Source organism: Eublepharis macularius, chromosome 17 (genome assembly GCF_028583425.1).
Source record: "Eublepharis macularius isolate TG4126 chromosome 17, MPM_Emac_v1.0, whole genome shotgun sequence".
NCBI lineage: Eukaryota > Metazoa > Chordata > Lepidosauria > Squamata > Eublepharidae > Eublepharis > Eublepharis macularius.
In genome coordinates, this window is record NC_072806.1 from 6,614,644 (window position 1) to 6,640,845 (window position 26,202).

A 26,202-nucleotide genomic window follows, 5' to 3' on the forward strand; every position below is an offset into this window, starting at 1 on the left:
AAATATTCATAATTTCTGTAGTACAGCCTTCCAATTAGTAAAAAATTACGTCATATTCAGATCTGCAAAAGAAAACTATAAATCTCTGAGAAATGTCAGGGAGAGTTAAGTTGAACGATCACCATTGGTTGAATCTCTGATAGAGGAACATTAATCTCGATAGAGTCCACTATTTTAATTAACTGTCAAAGGATGAAAGCACACCTGTTAGAATTACCTAACACACAGAAAAAAATACACAGACAGTTCATGCGAAGTTTAAAAGTTCCTCTAGCGAATACAAGAGCTTGGCCTAGTATTATTCAGTATTGATTATTGTCATGTGCTTTTAATCTATATTGGTATAACATTTCGACTGGAAATGGATTAAACCTAGGACCTCATACAGGCAAATCATGTCCTTACAGCATCTCCTCTACAGAAATGGGATTAGTAACTTCTGTGGGCTTTGTTAATCTGGCTTTGCATAAAGCTGTTTCTTAACTTAATGGTTTGTATCTAACCACACATTCCAAAGACTTCAGGGCACTTTAAGAATAGGGCAGCTGTTTCTGCTGTCTCCCCCCCCCCCCCATGCAGTAGTCCACTGAAATTTTGTTCCCTGGTCAATGGGGATCTGCACTGGAAGGTGTGAATTGGAGAGAACTTGTGCCTTTAAGCCTTGGGAATGTGTGGTTTGGGACAGGCCTATACTTCCTGGGGCAAAATGATCTGTATAGTTCTTGCCGAAACACAGGCATACGGCTGCTTTGGATTACTGTCCTCTGCTAATTCTGTATCACGACAATCTTGTGATATATTTTCATATTTTTCTGATTGGGAAATGGAGGGGGTCACTGCTCACCCGAAGTTGTTTATATTTGAATTATGATCCCCACAATTTACAGGGTTCTTCTGAGGAAGAATGAGAAGGATTTAAAAACAAATTGCATGTTAAAAGTGCAGCATAAACACAAAGTAATGAACGGCCGCGTGTGTCTGTGGGTAATTCCAGAATAAAGAAATGTTTTCCCTACTAAAAGTCTTTATTGCTGCTTTGCCCTTTGATTCTTTTTAGAGTTGGTGTAAGTTCCAAACTTGTAAACAGATAGGTCATTTGCAAGGATGGGGCCATGAGAAGTTAGCCCCACTCTTTCACTGCAGGTGCTCCCAACTTGCCTGTCTTCTTCCCACAGTGCCCTGGACTCAGCATGAGTATGAACTTGCCCAGTGGGCTTTCAGGAAATGGAAGTTTCACCAGTTCACTTCCTTAAGAGATCAGCTTTGGGGGAATGCAGTCTATCTGAAAGAAGGCAACGCGATCAGTGTGGAACTGAAAAAGAAGGTAAGGCATATGTGGGCCATATTGTTGGATGCTGTAACTGACTATGCCCAGAGACTCTGTGGGACAAGCAGTTTGCCCAGGTGTGGGATGTTTGAACTAGAGCAACACGGAAGGATTCTTGATTGCTTTGAATGTTCAGAGGGTGGTGAGCATGAGAGAGGCAAAGCAGTTCTTTCATGACTTGTATTGACAATTCACTCATTGTTGGTCATGTTCTGTAAATGTTGCCTGTAGCTGGGTAGATCTTATAATAATCAGTTATGATCTAAACACCTGTTTTGAATGTTGATGCCAACTTCCTGGTCCAGTGAGAGAGAGAGAGGAAAAAGAGGGGAAGGATTTAAGGTATATGTAACCTGATGTGCTGCAGAACTTTTCTACTTTTAACTTAAAACCTGTTCCTAATAAAATAATTTTGGGACAGACGAGAAAGTCCTTATGGAATTCCCTGCTACAATCTATTGACTTAGATGGCACTTGAAAGTGCAGGGAGGGCAGCACACATCAGAGGCCATTTACTGCCTGGAAGTGCCATGTTCTGCAGCGTACACATACTCCACGTAACAGATACTAGGGAGGAACCAGGGAAGCTGTTGCCTTCGTGCCATTTGTGCCAGGGATTCCAGTGGCATCTGACTGGCTGTAATTGCTGGGATGAGGAGAACTTGGGCCAGTTCTGGCAGGAAATCTCCTTGTGCTCCTACCGCCGATGAAATCAAGCTTTTGTCAGTTGCTTGCTTAGACACCTGTTGCATGCTTCTGGTTTTCTGACAAAATGTTTTCCATCTTGCCTCCATCCAGGTGCAATTCCAGTTTGTTCTGCTGACCGACACTCTCTACTCTCCACTGCCTCCTGAGTTGCTGCCCTCTGAGACAGAGAAGAGCCGAGATGACCGACCTTTCCCTCGAACCGTGGTTGCTGTGGAAGTCCAGGATCTTAAGAATGGTGCAACGCATTATTGGTCCCTTGAGAAACTCAAGTACGTGAGTGGCACCGTAGAGCAGTCTTGCTGTAGCCAGCAGTCTTTCTTGGAAAGTCTGAAGTCTCATCACTAGATTTTCTGCTCCATGTTGCTAAGAAGGATATGCAGGAAGGGGAAATAAATCCACATGAAGGGGAAATAAAATCAAAATCGGGATGTTTGAATCTAACCAGCAAGCTTGCCAAGTGTGATAGCGTAGCTAGTTAGCTTTTCTCGCCTGGCTCTGCTGAGTCTTCAGTGGGTGGCATAGAGAAGCCCATAGACATGTAACCTGTTGCTTTATCTGATCGATTTATATAAGTTTGAATTTAACTGTTCCTTTTGGGGGTGGGAAGAGAGCCTTTTCTTCAGCTCAAGACCAGGCACCTCCTCACACTCAAAGATCCCTCTTGAGCAGGTGGTTCAAGGCTCTTCACTGATTTTGTGACCTTTTCCACTTCTTAGGCAACGGCTGGAGCTGATGCGGGAGATGTATGACCGGGCGGGAGAAATGGCCTCCAGCGCACAGGATGAAACTGAGAGCACCATGACGGGGAGTGACCCTTTCTACGATCGGTTCCATTGGTTCAAGCTGGTTGGGAGGTAGGTGATGACCAATCCTGACGGGATGGTAAATTTTTAATGATGATTGTCACCCAGAAAAAGAGTCGGATGGTGAATGGACTCTTGTGAGTAATGCATGAATGTGTCTGAGATTAAAAGCTCTCTTAACTGAAATCAAACTCGGCAGCAGAAAGTATGATTTCAAATCCTAACATGATTTTCCAGTGCCCCCGTGTGTGCTTATTCTGGAGCTCAACAACTCCTCAGAATGTTGTTGTGATGCTTTCCTAGAATCAGACTGTTACGTTTGTATATTGTGCTTTCCTGTGTGCGCACAGGCCATTCCTCTCTCTGGAAAAGTTAACCTTCAAGCTACTTTTAATTTCTCTGGTAAAAACACAGCCGGTCAGAGAGTAACACCTATAAGATCATCCGTACTTTAAGGTCCAGAAGCAAAGGTGGAGTTTAAACAGGTTGTGGGCTGTTATTCAAACCCTGGCATAGACTGGCGGCTTTTGGAGCAAGATTTACCATGTGCTGCTATGTTCTTTGTGCACTGTGCTGGTCTTCCCAGCCAGTTTGGTGGTTGGGGCAAGGAATGGTTCTATCGTTTTGTTTGTTCTTAAGCTCAGTAGCTGTGTGAATATCACATGAGGGTCTTCGCAAAACAGCTATCTCTTACTGATGAGTTTGCAGGTACTACTCCAACATAACTCTTTCTTTCTTCAGGTCAGAGCCTGCATTTCTAGCAGGATTGGAGTGGGGGTGGGGGGCAAGGAAAGGATTCTGTAGTGTACCACTTGATACTACAAGTAGGTGGAAAGGGATGGATCGTTATTTTCAGTGTATGCCCACGTTAAAAATGTAGTGAACTAATGTTTATATCTGATATGCAAACTGAGTGCAGCCCCCTCTTTTATGTTCTGGTTTGGTACTTGAAAGGACAGGCGATCCCTGAGAAGGGCGGAGTTTCAGGAAGATCTGACATCACTTCTGAGTGATGCTGTAGGAATTTCCCCTAATTTCGGCTGTAAATACCATAGAGACTAGGTGAAATTCTCAGAGCATCACAATCAACCTAATTCCTCTCCTCTTTTTTTTTTTGCTCCTGCTCCTTAAATTATTGGGGATGGGGGTTGCCTGCAGTGAACAGGCAAGTGGCAAGCCTATGGAAAGGAACATTTGTGTGGCTAACATTCAAAAATATGACATCCACATGCATTCTAAAGTGCTCCAGGTCTAGATAATTTGTTCAGTGATTCCAGTTCAGAAACTTGAGGCACTATAAATTGTCGCCAGCCCTTGCAGGAGCCTTGTGTTTGGGTGTTTCCTTTGCTTCCCTCTCAGCTGAAGTCGCCCTTCTTTTCCCACGCCATCATTCTTCTACTCTTTTCCCTCTCTTTTCGCCCCTGACCCCTTCTTCCCGAAATGCTCCAGAGCTTTTTGCAAACTTACTCCTTCATGCTTTGAGTTGGGCCAAGCATCAAAATCCTTTGTCGAGCGAAGCTCTTCGTTGCTTTCTGTCTACTCCCTTGCTGTTTTAATCAAAGTGTTCCGTTAACCAATGTGTCTAGCTCCCCCATTTTCCACGGCTGCGTGAACGAGCGCCTGGCTGACCGTACGCCCTCCCCCACTTTCTCCACGGCTGACTCCGACATCACTGAGCTGGCCGATGAACAGCAGGACGAGATGGAAGACTTTGACGACGAGGCCTTTGTGGACGATACCGGCTCCGATGCTGGCACCGAGGAGGGATCGGATCTCTTCAACGATGGGCACGACCCGTTTTACGACCGATCCCCTTGGTTCATTTTAGTGGGAAGGTTGGTGAGGTTAACTGTAAGAGAGAGCCACAGGGGCTAGCTCTTGCCACGGGCTGCTGAGGCATTGTATTGCCTGGCAGTTTCAGGTGAAGCTATCAAAGCTGTGGGCAAGGAGTGTCATCTCGCTGCCGCACAGAAGCATCTTCAGCTTGGCAGATTAAATCACAATTAGGACGAGACAAGTCTCTGTGTGTGTCTGCAGTTCTGCAGTTTTACTGTCTGAGCGCTGACATATCAACAGAGGTGGTGGTGATGATGGAGAATTCAGGAGATTTGATTGGTCAGTGAAATGTCTGCTGGGAGTAGGACTGTATCCCCCTCCCCACAGAATCATGTTTGTAGCTGAGGGGTACTCTCGGATCCAGCTTTGCTTCTGGCATCCTAGATAGTAGGTATGGCCCAAAACATACCCCTCCCCCAGCTTAGACTGGTTTGCCATCTATGGCCACTTCAGAACTGTAAGGATTTGGCTGCCCTTATAATTTCTTGCCTTTATTATTTCCAGATTAGAACATTGCTAAATTTCTGTATTGCTTTTTATAAAAAGGATTTTTTGGTTGAAAAAAGTATAGAGATATTGTAAATAATTGGATTCCAGATTATGCATCCTGAGTATCTCACGTTTTAATTAAAAAAAACACAAAACACTCCCATACGATTGCCCTGATGAGCTGGAAATCACATTCACACTGACTGGCAACGTCCTCTGAAACCACAGCAGGTTGTCCGGTGATCAGAACTTTGAAGCTCCCATCCTCTCTTGTCCTGGCAAGATTAGCAAAGGCAAAATAAATTGTGCATCTTGACCAAATTCACTTAGAATTTATGTATGTCTCACAATATGCGTGTTTTGCATAAAAAGCGGCTCCATCTTAGGATATTGCGGCGCCTGTAGGACTTTCCTTCCCTTGTGCTTTCCAATCCTTGCCAAAAAAACACCAGCCTTTGGTTAACATCAACAAAAAAGCCAATCTGCATGCCACTTGTTTAACTTCTACAGTGGGCTGTGGTGGCCGAACAGATGTCTCTTTCCCTCTGTGAATCAAGCGGAGGGTGCCTAGCCCATAGCACACACCCCCCCCCCGCCGTCCAAGGCTTTACTTTAAAATCCCATTTTAGCGTAAAGAGGTGGCGAGGCTGCAGGACCCCCCCCCCCGGGTTTACCCGTGGCTCCTCGCAGCTTGTGTGTACGTGCTTTAATTTGTGCCTGGCGGCCACCTCACAGCTCAACATGAAATGCAAGAGCTGGTCCCTCTGGCCCTTTCTTTTGGCATGCTGGGATGTCATTAAAACCCATGAAGCTTTCGCTGGATGCGGATCAGAAGGGGAGGCGGGCAAAGGAGGCCACGGGGCAGTGTTTTCTCAGGTGTCTTGAACGGATGTTGTGTTTATCAAAACGGAAGGGAACACCTTCCCTGATCATTCTGAGTTTCGTTGTCATCTCAGATATAAAGTTTCACATTAAATTTCATTTCTAGTTTTTTGTTTCATAAACGCCATTTTTACCTCACCAATCTTTCTGCTAATATTGCCCCCCCCTTTTCAGTCTGCTTCTTTGTTAGGTGGCGGGGAGGGGGAGGGGGATCGGCTTCTCTGTGCAAAGCCCACTTGCTGGAGCATCGTCTTTGAATACAGTTTTTTTTAAGAGGCCTGTCTGAAGAAGGGAGTTCTTACTCTTGAAGGCTTACATTCTGAAAATCTTGTAGGTCTCTAGACTCCCGTTCTGCTGTTCTGCTGCAGAGCAACGCGGCTACCTTCCTGAAACTATTTTCAAGAGGCCTGAGGCCAGTGATTCCCAGATTGTGCCTCTCCCACCTGGCATGCTTTGAGAAAAGTCGGCCACCAAAGTGGCTGCTTTCATTACTCTGTGCTTGTGTGAGTGGGGAGACCTCAGACCTCATTGACTTCCCCTGTCCCTAAGCTGTGAGGTCCTTCCAAGGAATAGCAGGGCACCAGGTCTCCTTGCAGGAGCTGCTGTTGTAGCTGAGCTGAGTCCAAAAGCATCCCCGTTGCCATCCCCGAACCCTGGCAGGTTGGGCAAAAGGAAGAGGGGGGAAATGGAAGGCGGTATGAGGTCAGCATGACTGACGGATACTCCACACTAGTAAGGAGAAGCTGACCAAGAAAATGCATGAGTATTTTCTTGAGGGTTCTAGGCAAAGTATGTGTCGAGGAACAAGCCCCAGGTATCAGAAATGTGGGAGAGACCGTCTTAGGTGGCGAGACTTTCTGCCTGGGTGCAGATCAAAAGCTGGGAATAGAGAGGTGGGGAAGCGCTAGCTCATGCCTCTTCTCTAGGATGAGCCTGATTCATCCTGCATTGTATATCCTTTTAGTAATGACAGTAACTTAGCCTGACCTTGAATTTCTGACATGGTGCTATCTGATGATTCTACCAGCGGGAAAAGTATATCAAACTTTAGATTTTTAAAAAAATAAAACTTAGTTACATTCAAGTATTGCCTTTTTGTAGCTTCTGTTTTCCTTCTAGAGCAGACTGGAAAAGGAGGTAGATCCCAATTGATTTGTTCCAGTGTTGAGTTGCGCTTATTTCTCTCCATGTTTCATTTTGCTGCTGCTATTGCTTTATTAATCTCTGTCTCTTTTTTTGTACTGCCATTGTGTTGACATTTACATATTTGTATATATATATATATATATATTATTTTAATCAGTTGAGCTTACATTTTATGTTGCCCGCCTTTTTCTTCATTTCAGGAAACTCCATCTAGGGTGGCTGGCTAAAGAACAGAGCATACTAATGCCTTGCAAATAAGCCCTGAAAAGGCCTGTTCTGTAGTGTGTACCTCCCCTCTTCCAGCTTGCCTGTTCCTAAATGATGCTGTTTGTGGCATAAAAGAAAAACAAACCGCCTCTTTTAAAGCATCCGGGTCACCAGAAGTAGAAGTCGTGGAAGAGCATGCTTTGAATGTAAAAGGCCGTTGGTTCAGTCCCAACGAAGAGATTCTCCGTAAATACAGAAAGCTGCCTTATTCCAAGTCAGCTCAGCCTTGTCTAGGCTGACTGGCAGTGGTTCTCCCAGGTTCTAGTGGGAGAGAGCTGTCCTTCCTGCTGCCTCCCAGGATCCTTTAACAGGAGAGGCTGTGAATTGAACAGAGGACCTTTGGCATGCAAAGCAGGACTCCTGCCCTTGAACTGTGAATATTCCCTGTGAATTACAGTAAGGGGGAAAGCCTTGCTTGGAGGTCCAGGTCACATGTTATTTTTTCCGCCATGGAGACGAATTAATCTCGTGTTGGAAAAACTAAGGTGTACATAACATAAGAGTAATTTTTAGTCATGTTGCATGTGTCCTTCAAGAAGCTGTACCATTGCAAGCTATGGTGTGTGAAAATGCTAATAGGTAACTTTCCTATAAATGTACAGCGCAGCTTGTAATTCATTGCTGGGCCATTAAAAGAGGGAGATACCTTGGCTGAAATATACATGGAGGAGGGAAATAACTTCATTCCAAGCAAAAATTCCCCTTTAAAAATTGTTTTTGCTCTTCAAAATGCATTGTGAAGAATGCCTATTAGCCCTCTTCTTATCTGTTATGACTTTCACGATGCCCTGGAAGGGGTTTTAAAGGGCTCCTGTTTTCCTGCACCATAGACATCTTTTTAAATTGTTAGTGGCTTGCTATATGTGTTTTACAATTGTTCAGACATTTCTGACATCATCTTTGATAAACCAGCATCTCAAAATATAGTTTGCAGCTGTTTGGGTGGTTGGCTTTCATGTCAATATAGTAGGGAGAGAAATCACTGCTGTTACTCATTCATTATAAATGGAGATCAAGCTAGAAATTGGTCTTTCTCATTTAGCTAGTTCAATGCACACCGCTCATGCATTACATCTTTCCCCCCCCCAGGGCATTTGTTTACTTGAGCAACCTTCTTTACCCGGTCCCGCTCATCCACAGAGTAGCAGTGGTCAGCGAGAAGGGGGAAGTGCGTGGGTTCCTGCGAGTGGCTGTCCAAGCTATTGCAGGTAAGGTGCTGCGCTCCTGCGGGTCAGTGGCTGTGCCTGGAACCTGCTGCAGCGCTTGGAAAAGTAACGATGTTTGATCTTTTTCTGTTTCATAGCGGACGAAGAAGCCCCGGATTATGGATCTGGTGTGCGGCAGTCTGGCACAGCTAAAATCTCATTTGATAATGAGTATTTTAACAAGGTAATCTGCTCTGTAATTGAATGTGGTGTGTTTTAGTAGTCAGAACGTTGTGTTTTGTGTGTGTGTTGGGGAGACGGCTCCTGTCCTTTATACGATGGGGGAGGGAAGACAGAAAGGTAACTTGTGCCGCCCTCCTTTACTTTCTCAGACGAATTTTTCATCAGTTGCCATGACCCGCTCTGGCTTGTCCTTGGAGGAACTGAGAATTGTGGAGGGTCAGGGTCAGAGTTCAGAGGTCATCACCCCGCCTGAAGAAATCAACAGAATGAATGATCTGGGTAAGCAGACAATACACACAGTTGCTGGGCCCAGAGGAAGGCTAAATTGAAAATTGCTTATGATACTTTTAGGGAAGAATTTAGGGTTACGTACTTGGGACAAAAAGGTAGCTGGGAAAGAGGCATTGAGCTGAGTGTCATCTCAGTACTAGAGGCTTGTACGTAGCTATCTCAGCTAGCTTTTTGCAGTCCCAAGTTACATAAAGAATGAAGTTGGGCCCGAATGTCACTTTTCAAAAAACTTGCCTAGTAAATAGTTGTGTAGAATAAGGGAAAATACATTCCATGTGCTTTCTGCACCCACCCACCCCATCTTTCTAATGTGTAAGAAAACCTTTCTTTAAATGTAAACGATAGCTTATAGTTGCAAAGACTGTCTTCTGTAAGATATAGTACTGGATCCCACTTCTTCTGAACAGCCACAACTGTATCTTATTAAACGACTGTCAGTCCTCTTTATGGAAACTAGCATTCCTGTGGTAGACGGTGGTGGTGTCGTTTAACAAAGAGCACCAAAAGAGAGCCTCCAAACACAAGTAATGTGGGTTGGTGCAGCAGCATCCTTGTGGGCATCTCAGGACATTCAAAAGACGGTTAAGCAAAATGAACAGGGACCTCAGAAAGCTCTTAGCATCTCACAAAGTGAATGTTTCTTTCAGACCTGAAGTCCGGGTCTTTGCTGGATGGGAAGATGGCCATGGAAGGCTTTACGGAAGAGGTCGGCAACCACCTGAAGCTGGGCAATGTGTTTACTTTCCGAGTGACAGTGCTACAGGCCAGTGGAATACTTCCGGAGTATGCAGATATATTCTGCCAGTTCAAGTGAGTACCTATTCTCAGTCAGAAGCCCTGTCCGTGAGCTAGAGTCTTGGGAGCTGCTCTGGTCTTCCACAGAATAAGAAATAGAGATGGAGTAAAATGGTAAAGCTTTTCTAGACTTAAGCTGGCCCCGTAAAACTGCTGAACTCAGTGGAGAAACGTAGACAGGGAAGACGTGTATGTTGCAGATCAGAGAAACAGTATTGGGAGTGGAGGCAAGGAAGGCCTGCTGTCTGAATGAGAGGTTTGATGCCTTAGAGCAGTAGTCCTCTCCCTCGGTGTGTGTGTGGTCAGGCTTTTCACATTAGCCTGTCTGTTGCACAACACTGGATTCACTGTCACCTTGCCTGAACTGAATGCACCCAGCTCCTCCCTCTGGTTGCGCTTGCTTAGCCAAGGAAGAGGCTGGAAATGGGTAGGCAAGTTATCTTTTAGAGAAGCTTTCTTGCCTTTAGACCAAGGAACCCTGTGATAAGATAACAAAGAACTGCCAGGTTCTGTGGGTCACCGTTTAGTCCCAGGGTTTTGTTTGAGGGCACAAGATACAGCCAACTTGGTTGTAACTAAGCTGGTCAGTGTCTGTCTGGGAAACCTCCAAGAAGCTCTCATTGTGCCACCTTGAATGCTTGCTGAAGGGAGGCGGGAGGCACATAAACTTGCCACTTCAAAGCAGCAGTGGTAGGTCAGAGATGGCCTTCTCATGTGGATGGAATTGGCGGTGGAGCAGTTTAGGCTAAATTAGATTTTTTTTTAGGGGTAGGTAGGTAAATTTATTATATATGGTAATTGGCCTTTACAAGACAAAACGTATATAGCAAATTTACAACCACAAGAATTAAAAAATTCTAAGATAACAGCATTAAAATTATTCAAATCACAAGCAAGACCCAAATTTACTGCTCAGAATTATGAGATGCTTTCTTAGATGCCTCCTTCGCTCTTATTTTCCTAGCGGCCAAGGTAAAAAGTGCCACTTTATAGGACATAGAGGCATCCTCGTCAGATAGCATATGAACTAATTTGTTAGAGTCAGAGAACGAATATATACTATTTAAAATCTTGGACAGGAATTTCTCTCTGTGTTCCGCATATAAAAGACAAGCCAAAATATAATAATGATCCTCTACTGCACTGCCGGCTAAAGCAGATTGGTACTGATTTGCCACTGAACCTCTAGCTGAGGTGGAAACAATGGGACATGTTTTTTTACGCTGTCCCTCTATAAAGAAATTTAAGCTAAGACATTTCTTTTCCCTTATGGCTAGATCTGTTATAGAGACGGACTATTAGCAGATGAAATTTCAGCCATTACCAAGGTAACAGCTAAATTTTGTGCTCAGGCGATTAAAGTACACAATAAATTTCAGTCCTGTTCACTTGAGTCCTGTTTCAGATCACATTAGGAGGTTACTGTATTGTTATTGTTTTTAAGTCTCTAGATTCAAATTTTAAAATGGTTATTCAGGATGCTATTTTATATTTTTTCTATTCTGTTTCAATTATATGATGTAATTTTAACTAGATATCCTGATATTTGTATATTTTTTTAACCGAAGTTTATTTTAACCTGCATATTGCATACCGAATGTTTTGTTTTATAAGCTTGAATCTGGTCATCGACCGTAATAAAATACTACTACTACTGTTTTTACTAGCTTTCTGCATCGACATGACGAAGCTTTCTCTACGGAACCTCTCAAGAACAATGGCCGAGGGACGCCGCTTGGTTTCTACCATGTCCAGAATGTAAGTGAAGCCGACTCGAGGAGATGGTTAGATTGTCCCAAGACGGTGCTTGTTCTTGAAATGTGGGAATAAGTTTACCTTTGAAATGTGCTCTTGGTCATCGTACAATACTTTAGCTTGTATGTCTGCCTAGTTATGAAGATCATTGTCTCCTTCAATAGATTTCTGTGGAAGTGACAGAATCCTTTGTGGAATACATCAAGACGAAGCCTATAGTTTTTGAAGTCTTTGGACATTATCAGCAGCATCCGCTCCATCTACAAGGGCAGGATCTCAACAGGTACCTAAATGTGCTCTTCACCTAATCTGGCTGAAAGGAATAAAAGCTCTCATTATCCTGCTTATAAGCTTTAAACAACTAGTGGCTCTTTAAGGCTGGGGGAAGGGCATGAGTAAGTGTCTAGTACTGCCATGTGGTGAACACAGCCATGGAGCTTCGCTGCACAATTTTGGTTCTTACTTGTAGAATAAGGTGATGTCAAGAGAGGCATGCCTGCTGCTACTATGGTTCTGGGGCAAGGCAGTGCAGCGTGAGCGCTTCTGCATGTGCAAACTCTTGGGGTTGGAGATGCAGTTTTATCACAGGGCTAAACTTTTATTTTTTTTTAGTTAGCTGCTTCAGCTTTGCCTTACAAAGAAGGGAAATACGCACTGAGGATTAACTGCTTCCTTTCTTTGCAGCCCTCCACAGCCATCTCGGCGGTACTTCCCTCCTCCCATGCCACTTTCAAAGCCAGGTAAGAGAAATATTTTGCTATCCATGCTCAGATTGCTTACCTAAAATGCAGGTTGCGTGGATCTCTTAGCTGTCCCTACAAATTAATGAAAAAAGTGAAACCTCTTTCCTGAAGTTGTCCCAGTTCAATAGATAAGTCCAAAAGAATTTCTGAAAAGAATGGATAGCCCACTGATCACATACCCGTGTTGTTTGGGCCTAATAGCAAAAAACAAAACCCAACTTGGCTACAGCTTTCTTTCTTCGTCGCCTGAAGTAATTCTTATTCCAAAGGATTAAATGTTTAAAATGGCCCTCTTCAGTTGCATACCAAAGCAAATATTATTGCTAGTTAGATATACTTCCGCCCAGTTCCTAGCACATCATTTGGTTCACTTTGACAGCCTGTAGGCCCCTGTTCTATTTTATAAAACTCTTTGCTTCTTTTATTCTCACTTAGTGCTCTCTGAACCAAGGCTGCCCCAACTGTTCTTTGTTTTTCTTTGTTTTTCTTTTGTGCATGTTGAATTCTTCTCTGTTTTTATTCTCCTCCCATTCTTGCCCCGCCACCATCTCCTGTGTCTCTCCCTTTTTATTTCCCCTCTGCCTTGCCACTGCCTGCTTGCCTCATCCTTTCTACCTGCATCCCCATCTCCTCCTCCTCCTCCTCCTCCTCCTCTGCCACTGCCTTTTCAGACCATGAGAGAAAAATAGAGTTGATTAGGTATCTCATGTCTGGCTATGTAAACGTGCATGTGCTGAACACATTCTCTGAGCATGCCAACGTGCTCGCATCCTCTGCCGTGGCTGCTTTCCAGGACGGGGCCGACCAGCTGCCACCATTTCTCTTTCTGCCCATCCCTGGCTGTCAGACCGAGCGGTTCCCCAAACGAGATGGTTAGTAGCCAAATTCAGTCTGTGGTAGACTTAGGAACCAGCACCCCAAATGACCAGCCTTGTCCTTTTGCATCCACTGAGGGAGGGCCAAGGTTGGTTGGCTGACTTTAGACACTGATGTGGTTTCCTGTGGTAGCTCCTTGGTTTGGTTTTGTGAGGCCCCCAAGACTTAATTAGAATCCATTTTTTCATTTTCAAAGTTTCTGCTGATGGCGGAGATTTAGATTTAAACGATGCAGTGTCCAGATATACCCAAGGACTGAAAATGCAAGATGGGACTCAATGAAATCAAGGACTGCCCCTCCAAATAGCAGCCCTATGTCAGGTTTCTTCTCTTCCTAGTAGTGTGATGGCATCACGTTCTGTGTCGGCATGGTCTGCCCCACCCAAGCCAGGGCCAGTGAGGACGTCACATTACATGCTTCCCTTACTGCAGCTTAGGGGAAAGACGAGCATATGAAGCTGGCTCATCCAGTGGTCGATGTACTCAAGTATGGTCTACTCTGGGTGCAGCTGTTCAGGGTCTTAGCAGCAAGCAAAAGGAGCCCCTGGAAAGTCCCTTTGAGTGTCAGGTGGAAGAGTTAAAAAATATCTTAGCTAGAGGGAGCAAAGTTCAGTGTAAAATTATTGCACTGGATGAAGGATGCTACATACTCAACTTAGGGAATTGCTTCTCTTCTGAGCTTTCACTTCAGTTTGCACAAAATGCTGCCCTGGATTTTGAAAGCCTCCTTCCTGCATTGGGTCATAAACTGTAATCCACGGCAAGCCTTTCTTTGGCAAAATGGTCCTCAGAAATGTCAGCAGCAGCTTCTACAAGTTCTGTTGCACCGCTTAGCACGGGACTTTCATCCCTGATCTGTCCCCTGATTTAGCATCAGCAGCTGGGATGAGGTCATGGCTGCTGTAGGCACAGTTACAGCCGCTCTTTTGTAGGAGGGTGGTTATGAACTGGCAACTGATGCCATCTATTTTGGCTTTCTTCCTACTGCGCGCGTGTGTTAAAAATCCAGGCACATCTGCAGGCACAGTTCTCCTTCTTGTTCAGTGCTCTCGTTCTGAAGCAGGAAGAAAATTCATCCCCTTGCCCTGAAATGCTGCATGGCAAGGGAAGAACCCCATACATCTCATTTAATCACCCATCCTATAGCACATATATCATTTGCAAGCGTGTCTACTGACTGTCCCAAGGTACGTGGTGGAGGAAAGGGCATTCAAATCGTGTTCAAGGTTGGCTTTAGAAGTCAGACTTTAAAAGTTTCTGTAGCCAGGTTGTTGAACTACATTCATTCATGTGTCTCTATCATTAAATGGATCTGTAGACTGTGTGTGGACTTGTGCATTAAACGATAGTGTAAAAATCTGAGAACCCTCGTCCTTCCACCCCCCCCCTCCAAGTATGGTGTTTTGTTTTTGTAAACTGGATCTTCTTCTCTCCAAGTCCCAGCTACCAAGCTCAACACGCTGAGCAAACCCAGCTTGGGCCAGAGCGTGACCAAATACGACCTCCTGGTCTGGTTTGAGATCAGCGAACTGGAGCCCACCGGAGAGTGAGTGTGGCTTTCCTGGCTGCATGTTTTGCTGTGTCTGAATGGCTTGTGCTTAAAGCTGAAGCAATGCTTTATCTGTTGACTGGGAAGGGGCAGGGGTCTGACTTCTCGGGAATGCAATAAATAACCAAAAATGGACTGTGGTGTTAGAATTTTAGTTGTTTTTTTTTTTTAAAAAAGAAGTTTCCAACCCTTGTCCTTGCAAAAATATGCTTGATTGTGCATATGCCTCCAGAAATGTCAGAAAGGTGGTTGATAAGGTTTTTATAGGACCGGGGCAGGGCTTCAGTGACCCTCTGTAGCTCCTCAGCCCTCCCCATGACTAGCAAAACTATAACAAATTATGAAAAATAAGAGAATGTATATGCAGATTTGCATAACTTAGACAAAGTTGCAGACTCAGTAGAGCGTTCCAGTTTCTTTGCTTGAAGAGCACAGAGTACTCCTCTCTGTTGGGTCTTTGCCACATGATGCGCACACTGCATCCAATGTGAGACCAGAGTAAGGCCACCAGGCGATCTGCCTCTTTTCTTTCCCCTCCCAACAGCCCCACACCTCTCTTCTGTTCCCAGAGGTCAGGGCACCCTGGCCTTGGCCACCATCTTTTTTTGGTGTGGGGAAAGTTTTAAATGTGTAACATTTTGTGGGGTTTTCATTGCAGTGCTGCTCAAGCCTTTAGGAGGGGGGTTGGTTATTCATTTGAATGACTGTGTGAATGTCTTTTCTCTAAGCTGGGATTTGCTCTGTCTTTCCTACCTTGCAGATATATTCCTGCTATTGTTGACCATACGGGCGGGCTACCCTGCCAGGGGACCTTCCTGCTTCACCAGGTGAATTGGGGTTGGGTCAAATGCCGCATGCTGTCTGTGTTAGCAAAAAAATTGCCTCATTTTGGTGGATTCAGATAGCCAGATCTTTTCTATCAGATAAAACGGAGGAGAGAAAAACAACATAAGATACCTTGAGTCCCCAGTGGGGATAAAGATGGGTTGTTGTAAATGAAGTAAGTAAATGTTGCGGTCATTGTCTAGCAAGTTAGTCTTGTCTTAAGCTTAGATTGCACGGAGTCCAACACAAGTTGGAACCTTTAAAGGGAACACAGACAACCAGGATTCTTGAGACAAAAAAGCCATACAGGAAGAAGATCCCAAGATAGTAAACATCGTTCTTCCTTTTTAAGCTTCTATTAAGGAGACTGGCATAGCATCTTTCCCCACTGAAATCTGGGATAAAATCTTTTTTCTCCCCCACCCCCCTTGCGTTCCTAAAACTATTCTGTCCTGACCTGGATAGCTCAGGCTTGCCCGATCTCATCAGATCTCGGAAGCTAAGCAGGGATGGCTTTGGTTAGTAATTGGATGGGAGACCTTCAAAGATTACCAGGGCTGCAGAGGCAGGCATTGGCAGACCACCTTTGTTGGTCTCTTGCCTTGAAAACCCCAGCAAGAGTCACCATAAGTTACCTATGACTTGACGGCACTTTCCACCACCCAGAACGATTCTGCCCCAGTTCTCTTGGGAAGTTACTTGCTAGAAGATGCTTTAAGGCTAAGCTTTGGTGGATGGGTTGTGGCTCAGCTGTAGCGCATCTGCTTTGCACGCAGAAAGCCTCAGGTTTATTTTCCAGCCTCTCCAGTTAGAAGGTTCAGGTGGTAGGTGATGAAAGACCTGCGACCCTGGAGGGCTGCTGCCAATCGGAGTAGACAAGGCTGACTTTGTTAGACAGATCTAACTCAATATAAGGCAGCTTCAGGCGTTCATGTGTGTGTGCATTCAATTCCTTTAGGGAATACAGCGTAGGATCACTGTCACTATTATCCACGAGAAAGGCAACGAGCTGCACTGGAAGGATGTGCGGGAACTGGTGGTTGGTAAGTTCCAATCCCCTCCTGGTTGTGCAGTTTTGTGCTTATTATGAGGACTCTTCCCAGTTTATCTTGGGACTGTCTCCACAGTTCATATGGCAATAAACCTGAATATGCCACGGTGTATAAATTCATCCTGGAGTCACAATCATTCAGCTCCCTGACCGGTATATTTACATGATGTTGTGGCTATGCAAGCACTTGTTTGTCACTTTTGTGCATTGTCTTCAATTGTGTAATAATGGCATACTTTGTAAACAGCTCTGAGTGGGCAGTAAGTTGTCCTGAAGGGCGGTATATACATCAAATGTTATATTATAAAAATGAAGTATGTGAAGAGACTCCTTGGCTTGTGTGTCGCTTTAAAACTTCAGTTTGTGCAGTTGATACCTGCGACTTATTTAGCTGAATGGTGGCACAAGCCATGTGGCTGTACACTGACGCATAGCACAGTCAACCCAGTGCAGTTGCTTATGCTGACTGCTGCTATACAATTGGCATTGGGTGCATTTGGTGGTAGTGGTGCTAGGAGCATCCGATCTCTTCGCGCAAAAGTACATTCTTGTTTTAAAATTTTGGTATGAGCTCACTTTGGGCTCTCACGTTGAGTCATGTTCTCCGTATAGAATTTATTCCCTTCAGATGTACCTCTCTGTTCCTTCTCTGGTTCTAATCTAAAGGCCATCTGGATTTTTGACTGCAGCTCCCTCTTTCTTTCCTTTTCAGGGCGCATCAGAAACAAAGCAGAAGTGGATGACGCTGCAGTGGATGCCATCCTGTCTCTGAATATTATCTCTGCAAAATATCTGAGGTCTCACAGCTCCAGTAGGTAGGGGGAATTTAATCACGAGCACGCCAGGCAAGGCAGAACATCCAGACCTCTGGGTCAGCTAGGGCAGAGAGAGTGCTGCCGGTCCAAGACATTTCTCTCTGGAACAGAGAGGGTCTGAAGGGTGGGTGGGCTCACTTCTTCTTGTCAAGTGGCATAAGACAGGAGGCTGCTTCCCATTTTGTGTAAAACTTGCGAGCGTCTGCTGGATGCTAGATCACAGCTAGAAGGAAATTAAAGAAATGTTTTCTTGTTCGGGCTAGTAGTGGATGAAGTTCAGGATTTTATTTGTTCAGTGCCTAAGTTTGGGGGTTCGTATGTGTTTTTTAGGCAAGGTAGAAATTAGCATATGCGCTGCTGGTTTTTGAACTTTTAGCATGCATAATGAACACACTTCCCATGTGTATCCTCTTAGTCTCAAGGTTTAGAAACTTAAACAAACAAACAAACCTGAAATCTACTACTGGGCAGCAACTGACAGGTCCTTGCATCACCAGCCTGTACTGAAGGCCTAAGACAATACTTGTGCTGAGTTGGTGGAAACGAGGACTAGATTGTGAGTAGTGGAAATGGGAATGGAGAGTCTGATGGTGGGGACACACAGACAGGATATGAGCATGGTAAGAAAGATGTGGAGGAAATGAGGAGACAGCAGGAGGCATGTTCCAGGGCACGATTTAGCATAAGCTGGGTAATCTGAATGCAGAAGAAGCACAGAATGGGACGCTGGACACTGAATTCCTGAGGATCTCGGTATCCCTTTTTTAAAAAGGACAACTTCCTACTCAGGGCTTTTTTTCTGGGAAAAGAGGTGGTGGAACTCAGTGGTAGAACTCAGGACCGCACAATGACATCACTTTGAGTCAGCTGGAACAAAGGGGGAGTTTTTTAAAGTTTAAATCACCCTTGGCGAAAATGGTCACATGGCTGGTGGCCCCGCTCCCTGATCTCCAGACAGAGGGGAGTTTAGATCGCCCTCCGCGCCGCTACAGCAGCAGGGAGGGCAATCTCAACTCCCCTCAGTCTGGAGATCAGGGGGCGGGGCCACCGGCCATGTGACCATTTTCAAGAGGTGCCGGAACTCCGTTCCACCGTGTTCCAGCTGAAAAAAAGCCCTGTTCCTCCTCCTTAAGGCTGCAGTGGTGCTGGCAGCGCCTCAGCAGTTCCTCTTGGATCCAGACAGTGTCAGCACGGGTCTGGAGGGGGTGGTAGGTGTAGGCCGCGCTTGTCATGACCTCCTGGACTGCTGCTGGCTGGGAGCATAATGAGTCCTGATGGTGTGTTGTTGTTGGATACCCTCTTCTGATTGTGGGTCCCCAAGCAGTCACTTGAGTGGTGAACCTTTTGTGGCCAACGCAGTTGCCTGCCTCTTTTCTATTACCCTGGGTGCAACTCCCCTCCCTCTTCTGGACAGTTCGGGAAAAGGCAGCTGAAATTATCAGTCATCTGTGCATTCTGGGAATGTAGGTCTGATGCTGCCCCCTTGTGTCGTTGAGCAGTTACTGCCATTATGTCAGCTGGGTGTGCAAGATCAGTTCCCAGCGGAGAGCTGGGATTTGGCTCTTGGTTGCCAGGACGTCTTGAAGCCGCAAAGCTTGAAGACGTTCCGGACTTATCGCCCCCTCCTCCTGTTTGCAAGCTTAGTGTTTGGGCTGCTGCGTGGGTGTCTGCTTGTTTGAGTTTTGTCTCTTTGCTCCTTCTCCCTCTTGGCTGTTCTGCTTCTGGCTGCACTAATGAAAGCTTTCTGTGTCTTCACAGGCTCTTTCTTGATAAGGATATGCCTAGGTATTTTCAGTTTGCTTCCTTTTGCACATAAAGGTTCTGCTCCATTAGAATGCTTTATGTCTCTTGTGTTGCTGCCCTTTCCCAATACTGACCCTTTGCGAATTTCCTGGCTCTGCTGCGTAGGTAGAGTGTTCTCGCTCCCCTTACCGTGCACTGTGCCTCGGATGGACCAACACACAGAGCCCAGTTTCCTGTCCTTCCCTTGCATTCCTCCACTTCAGTCTTTCTATAGCACCTGTAGGATTGCCTGGAAGTCCCCTTGCTCCTTCTCACCTTCTTCCTCCATCAGCCAGCTGTGCCTGAGAAGTCCAGGGCCACCATATAAACTTAGTAAAGAGTCCAGTAGCACCTTTAAGACTAACCAACTTTATTGTAGCATAAGCTTTTGCTCATGCAACTATTTTGTAACTACAGACTAACACAGCCAACTCCTCTGGATCTATGACCATATAAACTTAGGCATGGAAGCTGGCTAGAGAAAAGTACAGTTGTTTGGAAAACAAGCTATTAACCAGTGAAGACTACTGGCCTCTGTGGCCTGGGAGAAGTCCAGCTGGCACACACTGGACCTGTCAGAGAGTACGGAGTGTCTTCTAGTGAAGCCCCTCACTCAGTGCTGTGCTGTAGCCAAATTGAAGAGTTGCCAGGGCACAAAAGGTAGTGGTCAAGTCAGAAACTGACAGGTGACCATGCCCCTGGGGCTGCATCTCCTCTTCCCACTTCATGCAACTAATAGCAGAAGTCTGCACTCTCTTTCCACCTCTTGGTCCAAAACCTCTGATTGGAGAAGAGCAGGGAGGTTCCTTTGGGAGAATAAGAGGTGTTGGGGCAGCAGATGAGACAGAGGGGGAACCTGGGAGGGGCTTGGTAGGCAGCATGTAAATCTCTTTTTAAAAACCCTTTTGTGACGCTTAAAGGCCCAGCTGGGCTTCCCATCTCCTTCTCTCCTTCCCTATGTTCCGTTCCGCACGTTCTTCCTTCCTTGGGCTGGGCCAAAACTTAGTAAGCGCTGCTGTTTTCTTGTCATCCATGTGCGATTTTGTTTTCTCTTATCCCTGGTTTATCTTTGCAAGTTTTGTTCAGCAAACCAAACTTCTGTCTCCCCCGCCCCCTGGTCCTCACTGATCCAGCCTCATGCTTCACAACAAGTGAGCTTCACCCCTTCCCCAGATGCAACTGACGTAAAAAAAAAAAAGTATTTGCAGAGCTGACCAGGAATAGTATTTGACACAACTATTGGGTATCAGGGCCCAGGGAGCAGATCAAGTTAGGTGGGCAGGTGGTGCCTGATGGTGCAGTTTTGCTGACGCTCGAGGAGGTATGTTGTCCCAGTCCCTGTGATGGGAACGTTCTGCTGCAGGGAAAAAAGAGCTGCAACAGGTACAGCTGAATGGCTTAGAAGTCTTGTGCGGTGCCAAGACATTTTCTGGCACAAAAGGGACGCTCCTTGAGCAGGAGAGTGTTCGGGGCCTTCCGAGTCATTCTTTACATGAAAGGGGCCTGCAGTTCCTTTTCAGGATGTGACGTTTAGGTGGGGCATAAATCCTGGAACCTCCTGTGGGAAGGAAGCGTGTGTGTTGAGAATGAGAGAGGCCAGCTTTTGAGCGTGAGACTCGTAGTATTTTTTTTTTTTGCCTCCCTTGTACTGGGTAGCCGAAAAGACTGGTTCTCTCTTGGCCGGCTTGGCAGCTTATTTCTGTGATGAAGCTTAGCACTCCTCTGCCTCCTCCTCTTTTCTGCAGTCCTTCAGCCTCACCTGTTATTTAGTGCTCTTGCGTTTAGGATAGATAGTCTAGTTCACACATAGTTTGCAATGCTTCTGTGAACAAGGCCTGGGCGCTGTCAGGGAGGTGGGGCATTTCACAATGGGGTTTGTTGGGTAAACACACAATTCCATCAAAGGAGGTTTAAGAATCCAGGTGCCCAGCAGCAGTTGGCTTGTTTTAAATGGTGGTTCCAGTGCTGGGTTGTTGAACAGGGCAAGGAACAGATTTCTCTTCTCCTTGTTCTCATGGTTGCCGTTATATAAGGGACTTCATTTCCAAGAAGAAAGGTGGGTGGGGGCACACCATCAAAAACTCAGGATCCTCCTAAGCTGGAATTAACAGGAATTAAAAATGTGCACCCTTGCATCTGCTGAACAGCCTCCTAGGGAAAGGGCCTTTGGCAGTGCCTTGCATGGGTACAGACTGAGTTTCTGTTGTATTCCTTTCAGAACTTTCTACCGCTTTGAGGCAGTTTGGGACAGCTCCCTTCATAACTCCCTCCTCCTGAACCGAGTGACGCCCTATGGAGAAAAAATCTACATGACCCTGTCTGCTTACTTGGAGGTGAGCGTATGTTGCTTCTTGCACGGCTTGCTTCTGGGAAAGGGCAGAAGAAAAAGATTAGGCCGTCGTGTATGCTGGTGCTTGCTGGAGGAAAGCAGTCAGTGACTCTCTTTTTGACTCCCTCCCTTATATTTTTTTTCTGATCTGGAACATGAGATCTTGTTATATCCTGGAACTTCTTTCTCCGTGTTTATTTTTGAGTCTACCTTGTAAATCAAAAAATGGAAACTGTTTGACATTGGAGTTAAATGTGCCTTGGCTGGCTTCTCATTCCACACAGTGACTGATGGCTGAATGAAGCTAAAAATATACCTAGGTGTTGGGAACAGACTGGGAATGCTAGAAAAGCTGCACACTTATGCATGGGTTTAGTGACGGGTGTGACTAGCCATTGGGTTTTCCCCCCCTTCCTTCCAGCTCGACCATTGCATCCAGCCAGCTGTTATCACCAAGGATGTCTGCATGGTCTTCTACTCACGAGATGCCAAGATCTCTCCCCCTCGCTCATTGCGCAGTCTCTTTGGCAGTGGCTATTCCAAATCCCCAGATGCGTAAGTTGGATAATGTGCCTTGGACCTGCATTTTGTTTATATGGGCAGAGCGATGGGGGCTTAACAATAACAGAAGGTTCGATCCTATAATTCTGTTACCCTGACAGCAGAGCCGTCTTATGATACAAAGGAGTTCTTGGCTCTTTGGGTAAGAAGACATCTCTGTCTTTAATGGGACAGAATCAGAGAATCCAGCCTAGGATACCTATGAGTAGTTCTAGAGGTGGCTTATACAGTTATAAAAAAAATAGTAAAATAAAACTAGATCCAGAAGAATTAGCCATGTTAGTCTGTAGTTGCAAAATAGTAAAAAGTCCAGTAGCACCTTTAAAACTTACTGAGGCATAAGCTTTCACGAACCACAGTTCTCTTTGTCAGATGCCTCAATAAAGTTGGTTCGTTTTAAAGATGCTACTGGACTTTTTATTATAAAATAAAACTGACATAGCTGGCAGTGAAAACAGCATCACTAAAATAAAAACTGACAAAACAATAACATTCAGCAGCAGAATCAAACAAATGGCAGCATGATATCTTAGCTGAACTTTTGCTACTGGGTTGGCTTTAGTTTTCTTTAATGCTGTCTGTCTTGTGCTGTTTTATGCTGTGTTGTGTTTTACGGTTTTATTATGTTCCATGGTTTTTTGGGAAGCTGCCATGAGTCAGCTGGGTAAGAACAATATGTAAATATTTACGAAAGTATTTGTGGCCTGCCTTTCTCCCCACAAAAGCCGGGGTGGGGGTGGGGGGCACGAGTGGTTCATGTAATAAAAGCAAAGCAGCTTGTCTGCCAGCAGGGCCTTTTTCAAAACTCAATTAGCCAGCTGTCAAAACTCAATTAGGCACCAGGCAAAAGGGTGCAGGAAGGGAGTGGCCCCTTAGATCTGTTTGTAGTTCTGTTGGGATTATTGATCAGTCCTATTCGGTGACAAGCGTCTCCTACTGATTTTTAAAAGTTAGGATAGCACAGTCATAGAGAAGCCGGTGAACATTAGAATATTGGCAAGTTGATACTTGGAAGGTTGCTTTTTGGAATTACATTAGAAACTTCCATGGCAAAAGCCTACTGGAGGCCTTCCATGTCTTTTCTGGTTTGATATTAATTTTTTTAAAAATGGTTGATTGCCTGAGGAGAAGTTTGTTTTAATTAGACAGGCATCATGTTGACATGGTGCAGAGGCTATAACCCTGACTTCTGATCAGGTTTTGTGTGTTTAAAACCTAGTTGTGTGAATTGCCCCTTCCGTTTTGAACTTGGACTTTCATGATGTACTCAAGAGTTTCTAGAGGTTGGTCTCTAGCCCTTAGTTTATTTCTCAAAGTCTGATTTTGTTTTCTTCATCTGAGGTTGTGCCATTTTATCTTTGTTTGAAACAGCAATCGAGTAACTGGAATCTATGAGCTCAGCTTGTGCAAAATGGCAGACACGGGCAGCCCAGGTAACAACACCCATGACCTGCTTGTATATGTGAATATATGCTAGGATGCACATGAGTCTTGAACTGTTATGCTGAAAGAAAGAAACAGGGAGGCCTCCGATGTGGCTCAACACAATTGAGGGAGGACGATAGACGTGGTCAGGAGGCGAGTGGGAAGTGGCAGCATTATTTGTGGCCTGTAGCACGGTTTTGCTTGGGTGGCTGTTACTTAGACTGCTGTTTTGGTGGCTGCTTTCTTCTCAGGAATGCAGAGGAGGAGAAGGAAAGTCCTGGACACTTCCGTGGCCTATGTCCGTGGAGAAGAGAACCTGGCAGGGTGGAGGCCTCGGGGGGACAGTCTCATTCTGGAGCACCAGTGGGAACTGGAGAAGCTGGAATTGCTGCATGAGGTGAGTGCTGGGAACTGACATCGAAGCACGTCCTTTCAGAGGGTTAATTTCTAGTCTTGAGAATTTCTAGTCTTGAGAAGTCCCATCTCAGCGTGCCTCTTTTAGCTCTGACCCTTGGAATTTCACTGACTTGGGAGGGCCGCAGAATTCGTTGATCTAAATAAATATTTGATCTAAATAATTTGATCTAAATAAATATTCGAGGGTGAGAAAAGTCTTTGCGTGTGTTTCTGTCACTACTCAGGTTGAGAAGACACGTCACTTCTTGCTGCTGCGTGAGAAGCTTGGTGACACCATCCCCAAGTCCCTGAGTGACTCGTTGTCCCCCAGCCTCAGCAGTGGGACACTCAGTACCTCCACCAGTATCTCCTCCCAGATTTCATCCACCACCTTTGAGAGTGCCGTCACACCCAGTGAAAGCAGCGGCTACGACTCAGCAGATATTGAGAGCCTGGTGGACCGGGAGAAGGAGCTGGCCACCAAGGTATAAACAGATGGCAGCTTGCTGGAAGGAAGCCACTTAAGTTTAATTCCTCTCCTATCCAAAGGGATAAATTTTGTCAACAACTCAAAACCTTCCTGCTTGCTGAGAGTATTTTAGGCTTTTAGGAATTATTTTGCTTCTTAGTTCCTTGTTGGCCAACTTAGGTAAGCCAAAAGATGGGATGTCGCCATGTGTAAATCAAGAAATAAAACTCTGCAAGGAAGATTCGGCCGAGGCAGTCTGTTGCCATAGGCGGTGGACTGAGCAGCTGTTTGGACCCTTTTCTCTGAGTGGCATGCATGGATGGAGTAGTTTCGTTTCCCCTCTCCTCTCCCCTTTTCCTGCTGCCCTGCAAAATAGGTTAGGCTGATCCCCAAAATCATCTGGTGAGCTTTGTGGCTCAAACATACAAACTCAGCTGTCCCCAGCTCAAACCCAGCATTCCAACCCCACTTTCTATCTTGTGTACCTCCCTGGTACTCTCTAAATTTGGGAAAATCTGCAACGTAATGATGATCTGAGAACCCAGGAAGTACCCCACTGTTGTGGCCCTGCAGAGCAGACTTGAGTGAACCATCAGCTTTTTTATCTTGCTTTTCCGGTGGGGGGAGAGGAGGCCCTGTCATCTGGCATTGTGCATGAGATTAATTACGTGTGAGTGTTGGAGCATTTATGCCTTTGACTTTGTGCCCAAGGAACGCAGTAGCTAGGAAATAAAAAAGACTTTTTATTATCTTTATATACTCATTTAGATGACAAAACAAATCCACAAAGAAAGCAGCAAAGAAAAATAATAGCAGGGAGTAAAAAACTGCATGTCAGAAAAAATGATTGATAAAAATAGCAATCACAAGCCATAAAACTCAACCTCCAAAATCAGCATGTTCAGTTAGGAAGCCTTCACGGAAACTAGTACCAGAGCAGAATTTGCATAATTCATTTGGGCCCTAGGATCGAGGTCAGCAACCTTCCCTCCAGAGCTAGCTGCAGGTCACGGGAAAAGGTTTCTCTGACCTGTCCTCCTTTTTCACATCTCTTGTTTGCTGCTCAGAGCTAACAAAAAGAGTTACATCTTTGTGCATGTCTGTCTCCTTTTTCCAGTGCCTGCAGCTTCTCACTCATACTTTCAACCGTGAATTTAACCAGGTCTACAACAGCATCAGTGATTGTAAGGTATGTATACAATGGTTTGCTTAAATTCAGTGCAGTCAGCCTTGGGTACCCAAGGTGTTGGAAGCTCAGAGTTTCATTGGAGCACTCTGTGAAGCATTATTGAAAGCCTTGGTCTGACTAGCATGAAGTTCACTGGCAGTCTCTTTTTTCCTGCTAGCTTTCTGATATCTCTCCACTTGGGCGGGACCCCTCGGTATCAAGTTTCAGCAGTGCCACCCTCACACCTTCGTCTACGTGCCCTTCGTTGTCAGATTCGAGGTGCAACTCCGTGGAACAGAAGTGAGTTGAGCTGATGGTAAACTCTCTCTGTCCCTTCCTTGGCATTCCTGTCCATCGGTAGGCAGGCTACGGAGCCTGGTGCACCTGACTGCTTCCTTCCCTCCCATCCTTGTTTCCTCTGTTTCTGCTGGATCTGTGCGTGCACAGGGGGGCACACATATGGCATTTGATTTGGCTATGGCTGTTGCAGTGCCTGCGGAAACTGTGGCAACACTGAGACAGAATT

General features: G+C 45.4%; 1 protein-coding gene across 1 annotated transcript in view; it reads left to right on the forward strand.

The window, feature by feature from the left end:
• KIF1B (kinesin family member 1B) overlaps positions 1–26,202 on the forward strand; it is a 133,428-nt gene that overhangs the window by 100,035 nt on the left and 7,191 nt on the right. The window contains exons 22-43 of the mRNA XM_055001134.1: positions 1,176–1,324; positions 2,126–2,304; positions 2,752–2,889; positions 4,425–4,673; positions 8,548–8,666; positions 8,762–8,847; positions 8,996–9,125; positions 9,785–9,947; positions 11,600–11,690; positions 11,852–11,970; positions 12,372–12,427; positions 14,744–14,852; positions 15,616–15,682; positions 16,639–16,723; positions 17,444–17,546; positions 21,547–21,661; positions 22,079–22,212; positions 23,590–23,651; positions 23,895–24,040; positions 24,285–24,524; positions 25,626–25,697; positions 25,855–25,976. Of these exons, the coding sequence (XP_054857109.1) occupies positions 1,176–1,324; positions 2,126–2,304; positions 2,752–2,889; positions 4,425–4,673; positions 8,548–8,666; positions 8,762–8,847; positions 8,996–9,125; positions 9,785–9,947; positions 11,600–11,690; positions 11,852–11,970; positions 12,372–12,427; positions 14,744–14,852; positions 15,616–15,682; positions 16,639–16,723; positions 17,444–17,546; positions 21,547–21,661; positions 22,079–22,212; positions 23,590–23,651; positions 23,895–24,040; positions 24,285–24,524; positions 25,626–25,697; positions 25,855–25,976 (2,734 nt within the window). The remainder of the gene's footprint in view (positions 1–1,175; positions 1,325–2,125; positions 2,305–2,751; positions 2,890–4,424; positions 4,674–8,547; positions 8,667–8,761; positions 8,848–8,995; positions 9,126–9,784; positions 9,948–11,599; positions 11,691–11,851; positions 11,971–12,371; positions 12,428–14,743; positions 14,853–15,615; positions 15,683–16,638; positions 16,724–17,443; positions 17,547–21,546; positions 21,662–22,078; positions 22,213–23,589; positions 23,652–23,894; positions 24,041–24,284; positions 24,525–25,625; positions 25,698–25,854; positions 25,977–26,202) is intronic.